The following is a 6,959-nucleotide window of genomic DNA, read 5'->3' as shown; positions in this document are numbered from 1 at the left end:
AGACAATGGGGTGGGGAAGGCCGGGAGTGGGGGACGGGGGCTAGAAAGGGTCAATGGGGGGAGGTAACTAATGTAATAATCTGAACAATAAAGATTTAATTTAAAAAATAATAATAAATAAATAAATAAACAAATAAAATAAAAAATCTGGAAGTGTCATCCAGGTAATTCTTTGTCAGCTGCATAATAGCTTTTGCCGGGGTTCTTGATCCGGCATCTAGAACGTTTCAGCAATCTAGAGAAGGTTGTGTGTAACTTAAGTAAGATTCTAGTGACGAAATATAATTTTGAAAGGCGTTGGGGGTCAGAGGAGCCTAGCCAAAAGGAGCTAAGATCTCCTCGTCTCAGGACTCCATGCTTTTTATTAACACAAATTGTCCAGAGGCGAGGCAGAGATATACACTTCAAAGAGTCAGGGTTTTGTGTACAGAGTCCATTGTCAGAATGATGGCTGTTCAGATGTTTGGCCAGTAGGAGGCAATAACCTGTAGATTAAGATGTCCTGAGCTATCTGGCAGCCAAGCCATCATCCCTTTTCAGGTTTGGGGAAATGCCCTCAGCCATTCCCAACAGGTGACAACATATGTGACTCAGCCCTTGTTGATCAACATATGTGACTCAGCCCGTGTTGATCCCAAGTTCCATCAATCTTTTGATGAAACTCTTGCAATTATGACATGCGGGGACTGGCTTCTGGCAGCTTTATCTCCCTTTCTTCACAAAAAGGCATTACAGACACAATTACCTCTAACTTCCTATAATTATGACATTCATCTATAATAAATTACGAATCACAGTAAAACTGCAAAGTTGACTCAGCTGAATGATAGCACTTTTAGATATTACACAGATTTGCATTAAAAAAAAGATCATTACTTTATAATTTTTTGACCTGCCATAAAATGCTCCAACTCTTTATCAAATGTATTTACTTTGGGTGTAGAAGTTATATTTTAACTTCCTGATTGATTTCCCTTTGGACATAAGCATGAGCTATGGTAAAAGGGATCAGCCATTTGAAAAGAAACCTGTGTGCAACCAGGATGCCTATGAAGTGGATTTCAGTTCTGCTGCTGCTACAGCTGAGTGGTCACTTCAGCCCTGGGAGTTGTGGAAAGGTGCTGGTGTGGCCCACAGAATACAGCCACTGGATCAACATGAAGACCATCCTGGATGCACTTGTCCAGAGAGGTCATCAAGTGACTGTTCTGACATCTTCAGCTTCAATTCTTGTTGATCCCAATAAACCATCTGCTATTCAATTTGAGGTTTTTCCTACATCTTTAACAAAAGATGATTTTGAGGATCTTTTCAAGCGTCTGACCTCTAAGTGGACATATACGCCAAAAGATACATTTTGGACTTATTTTTCACTAATGCAAGATAACACTTGCGAATATTTTGATTGTATTCAAAAGCTATGTAAAGATGCTGTTTTGAACAAGAACCTCATGACAAAGCTACAGGAATCAAGGTTTGATGTCGTTCTTGCAGATCCCGCCGGACCCTGTGGTGAGCTGCTGGCTGAGCTACTTAAAATACCTTTTGTGTACAGTCTCCGCTTCTCTTTTGGCTATACAATTGAAAAGTACAGTGGAGGACTTCCATTCCCTCCATCCTACGTACCTATTGTCTTATCAGAATTAAGTGATCAAATGACATTCATGGAGCGAGTAAAAAATATGATGTACGTGCTTTATTTTGATTTCTGGTTCCAAACATTTAGTGAGAAGTGGGATCAGCTTTGCAGCAAAGCACTCGGTAAGTCATGTCCTTACTTGGTAGCATGAAGTCCTATCTTTGTTAGTGCTCTAAAAGGTGAATTTGTATAAATATGAATTCAGAGAAATTTGTCTTTTATAAGTAAAACTATAGGCCCAGTGCACAAAATTCATGCACTGGGGAGGGAGGGTGTCCCTCAGCCCAGCTTGCACCCTCTCCAATCCCACAGGGCCTAAACCGGCAGTTGGACATTCCTCTCACAATCTGGGACGGCTGGCTCCCAACCGCTTGTCTGCCCACCTGCCTAATTGCTCCTAACCACTTCCCTGCCAGCCTGATTGATGCCTAACTGCCCTCCCCTGCCAGCCTGGTCGCCCCTAACTGCTCTCCCCTGCTGGCCTGGTTGATCCCAACTGCCCTCCACTACAGGCCTGGTTCCCTACCAACTGCCCTCCACTGTAGGCCTAGTCCCTCCCAACTGCCCTCGCCTGCCGGCCATCTTTGACCACATGGGGGCGGACATCTTGTGTGTTGAGTGATGGTTAGCTTGTATATTACCTATTTATTAGATAGGTTGTTTGCACTAACAAAGCACAGATCTTTTAAACATCTTTGGCTCATTATTCCAAGTTATGTTGGTTTTTTGGGACTTTTTTTAAGAAAACAAAATGGTATATTCATATTACAATATACTTATTTTCTCTTTTTTTTCCCTTCAGGAAGACCCACTACATTATTCGAGTTAATTAAAAAAGCTGAAATATGGCTTATTCGAACCTATTGGGATTTTGAATTCCCTCGCCCACTCTTGCCACATTTTCAATTTGTTGGAGGCCTCCACTGCAAACCTGCTAAGCCTCTGCCTAAGGTAAAATTATTCATGTTTGTTCTACTTTGCATTTTCAGTAGGAATGATTGTGTATTCTTCATTCAGAAGGTCTGGTCACACTGAGATATGGGAATCTGGTTAAAGTTATCTGCCACTTAGAAACTCATATATTTTATACTACTTCAAGAATTTTAATATCACTATCATTACAAAATAAAGAACTATACTTGGGAGACTTTGGTAATAGGGTCAGTTAAATTAAGGCCTTCATTACTCAACACATACAAAAGTATCAGCCATTAATTCAAAAACTAATTTTAAAGTGACTAGCACAGTGCAAAGGGGGGATATACAGAGCAGCAATGCAGACACAGGTTTTACTCCCCACACCAGATATTTTACTTGGAAAGACGTCATATAAGCAAGTAATAAAAATGGTGTGAAAAGTATTATAATAAAGAAAAAGCATAATGCTACAATAACGCTAGAGAGCATCCCATGGGAGTGGATCATAATACCTCAGGAGTGACAATAGCAATCTGGTGTAAGTGAGCATGAGATATCTTTGTTATTTTCCTCCTTCAACAAAAAAGAATTTTCAGTAACCACCGTAGTCTCCCAGACCAAGGAGGGGCACCGGTCACTGTCATCAGGGAGACTACGGTGGTTACTGAAAATTCTTTGTTCCCGCAGCCCATGGTCCCACTGGGTGCTCACACCCGCTGCCAGCACTAGGGCCGTTGCTCCTACCCGCAGCCGGCACCAGAGCAGCCACCCATTCCCGCTTCTGGCGCCCAGCACGAGTCCCAGTCCTTCAGTACCATCAGCGGGTGCAAGCAGCGGCTGCTGGCCCCGATTGTCCCTGAGGGCTTCTCTATCTACCTCTGCTCCTGAGGGGCGATCCAATCCAGCAGCCACCTCTCACACCCGCTGCCAGCAATGGCCCTGCTCATATCCACGGCCAGCACTGGAGCTGCTGCTCACACCCACTGCCACAGCCGGATCTGCCACTCGCACTCGCTGCCGGTGCCCTGCACTGGTCCCAACAACTCAGTGCCATCAGCACGTGCAAGTGATGGGGCAGGTGCTCCCTGGGAGAGTCAGCGAGGTGATGATGAGGGCCCCTCACAGCAAGTTATACATAGCATATTCTACTGGAACGTACAACATGATTTCAGAGCAAAAGATGTCATATACATACATGTCAGAAACATGGACACTCAGATAAATAATATAAAAGGATAATTCTGGGTTATAAATAGGAATCTTAAGGCTATTTCATGGATATTCTGGACAATAATACCAGACTCCTGAATTAGAGTAATCTTCCAGCCTGTAAGAAGTGATTTAGGAGAGAGGTCCAAGATTTCAGCATAGGAAGACCCTGAACTGACACCTTCCCATGAACACTCAGAATGTACACCTACATGAAGAGCATTTCCTCCTGAAAAACATCTGAGGGTTGATGGAACAGCTTCTGCACAACAAATGAGAGAGAGACTGTGAGAGAGAGACTCTGTAGAGAAGGTTGAGAAACTATGAGAACTCTCCAGACTCTGTGGAAACTCTTTGGGATTTGAGGTACCTGTGAGTGCCAATGTTTACATTCTCTTTCCACTGACAGGATGGGCAAGAATTCAATTCAAGTGCTGTAGCTCACCTGCAAGGCCACCATAGCGCGCCTTAGGCCACTCACCCCACACCCACTTTAAGCTCAGATAGACAAACTGCCATGGCAATGCTGCAGCCATAAGCCACTAGCTGCTCCAAACCAGCCATCCAGCCTACCAGGGTGCCCCCAAGGCTGGGCATCCTGATAAAATTGGTCATGTTTGCCTCAACTGTGGCTAGCCTGCATGTCAGGGACCCCCTCTTACTTCAAGTAACCACTTCAATTCCAGCCAGCCTGCTGAAGCCACCCAGCACTCACAGACCACACAAAGATCATTCCTACACAAAGCCACTCCATCAAGTTCAGGAGAGGTGGCTGTTTCATCTAATTCTTAGAAATAAACAAAGAAAGTAAAACAAATGAGGGAATTCACAAAACTCGGAGTCAAAGCAAGTTGGTCTAACACATAGAAACAAACACAAAGAGGCAGCAAGTATAGGGAGACAAAAGAACAGGCCCCAAATGAAAGAATAGAAAAATCTCCAGAGAAAGAGCCATACAAGAAACATACAACCTTCAATGAACGAACCAGGAAGAAGCATAAAATCTGAACATATCAATTACTAGCAAGAAAATTGAAATAGTATTAAAAAAAACTCCCAACAAACGAAAATTTAAGACCAGATGATTTCACAAATAAATTCTACTGAACATTTAATTCTACCAAACAATTAATACCTATCCTTCTCAAAATATTCCAGAGATATTGAAAAGAAAAGAACACTCCCAAACTCATTCTATGAAAGCAGTCAGCATTACCCTGATAGCAAAACCAGACAAAGACAAAACAAAAAAATCACAAGCCAATATCTCTGATAAAAATAGATGTGAATATTTTCAACAAAATATTAGCAAGCTGAATTCAACAATACGTTAAAAAATTATACATCATTCTCAAATGGAATGTATTCTAGGAATGCAAGGATGGTTCCATATCCACACAAAAAAATCAATGTGATAGACATCAATAAAACCGAGGATAAAAAATCATATGATCATCTCAATAGATACAGAAAAAAAAGTATTTGACTAATCCAGTATCCACTCATGATAAAAACTCTCAACAATGTGGGTACAGAGAGAACATACATCAACATAATAAAGACCATATTTTAACAATAAAAGCCACAGCTAATATCATATTTAATGGTGAAAAGCTAAAAGCTTTTCTTCTACGATAAAAATACAAAACAAAACACAGTGATAGCCGCTATTGCCACCTTTATTCAATATAGTATTGGAAGACCTAGCTATAGCAATCACAGAAGAAATAGAAATAAAGGGCATTTATATTGGAAATGAAGAAGTAACACTGTAAAACTGTCACCATTTGCAGATTACATGATACTGTACTAGTATATAGAGAACTTTAAAGATTCCACACAAAGACTACTAGAATTGATAAATGAATTAAGTAAAGTAGCAGGATACAAAATAAAGATCCATAAATCAGTCAACAAATAAAAAGTGTTCTCAAAAAGGTAGAGAAAAGGGAACTCCTGTGCATGGAGCAAGTTTGTAAATTGCTGGAGCCACTATGGAAAACAATATGGAAGTTCCTCAAAAAATTAAAAATAGAATAGTATACAACCCAGCAATTCCACTTCTGAGTATTTATCAGAGGTAAACAAAAACACTAATTTGAAAAGATATATACACCCCCATGTTCATTAAGCATTAACTACAATAGCCAAGATATGGAAGCAACCTTGGTGTCCATCAATAGATAAATGGGTAAAATCCATGCGGTCTATGCACACCATGAAAAATTACTCACCAATATCAAAGGAGCACATATTGCTAAATGCAACAACATGGATGGACCTAGAGGGTATTATGTTAAGTTAAATAAATCAGGCAGAAAAAGACAAATACTATATGATCTTACTTATGCATATAATCTAAAAATAAATAAATAAACAAACAGAAGCAGACCTATAGATACAAATTATATACTAACTAGTGGCCCAGTGTATGTATTCCTGCACATTGGTAGGAGATTAATTAGAATAAATATTTTAATATCGCTATTTGCCCTTTCTCTATATTAGAAATGTCAACCAAATTCATGATCAACAATGACAGACAGAAACACATGCATGAGTCAACTTAACCTTTTATATAGAGAGAATAAACTTGTTTAATTAGACCTGCCTTCTGATGTAGCTAAACTTTTTCTAGCCCAGTGAAGAACCTAACTTCTTTTTCAAGTAATTGTCAGCAACACAGCCACAAATATCAACTAAAAGCAGATTATTATTGTAGATCATGCAGGGAGAACAAAGGGTAAAATATTTAACTGTAGCAGTGTCTGACTATATTCTGTGAAATGAGAAAACCTGAAGTTATTTTCAAGTTCCACCATTTCTTACTTCTTTTCAGTTGGGTCAAGTTTCTAAGCTTTCTAAATCTCTGTTTTCTGGCTACTGAAAAGAAAATAGAATTCCACCGAGTCTCCTACCTACCTACTCCAGGACTTCTGTGAAGATCAAATGAGATGAGGCATGGGAAAACACTTCAGAGACATTTTGGTTAAAGTGTAAAATGTTTGCATCTGGCTATAAAGCAAGTCATGTTCCTGGGTAGAAGAAACAACAAGGAGGCTAGTCGCTAGGGAGAGGAAGCTGGGCATTACTACATGGCCTCATTACCTGGACAGTTGGACACTTAGCATATTAGCCTTTTGTATATATAGATGATTGCCAGAGGGGGAGGGGGTTGGGAATGGGGGAGTTT

The 6,959-nt window shown here is 40.4% G+C and overlaps 1 protein-coding gene across 2 annotated transcripts in view; it reads left to right on the top strand.

Annotated features, from left to right (window-relative positions):
* The first annotated feature begins 980 nt into the window (after positions 1 to 980).
* Positions 981 to 6,959, top strand: part of LOC102757379 (UDP-glucuronosyltransferase 2B31-like) — a 22,759-nt gene continuing 16,780 nt past the window's right edge. For both annotated transcript variants that reach the window (XM_015571429.1, XM_006775198.2), the window contains exons 1-2: positions 981 to 1,761; positions 2,442 to 2,590. In XM_015571429.1, coding sequence (XP_015426915.1) covers positions 996 to 1,761; positions 2,442 to 2,590 — 915 coding nt within the window. In that variant the 5' untranslated portion in view covers positions 981 to 995. The remainder of the gene's footprint in view (positions 1,762 to 2,441; positions 2,591 to 6,959) is intronic.

The sequence above is a fragment of the Myotis davidii genome, unplaced genomic scaffold (genome assembly GCF_000327345.1).
Source record: "Myotis davidii unplaced genomic scaffold, ASM32734v1 scaffold3669, whole genome shotgun sequence".
Lineage (NCBI taxonomy): Eukaryota > Metazoa > Chordata > Mammalia > Chiroptera > Vespertilionidae > Myotis > Myotis davidii.
This window is presented reverse-complemented; position numbering and strand designations above follow the sequence as displayed.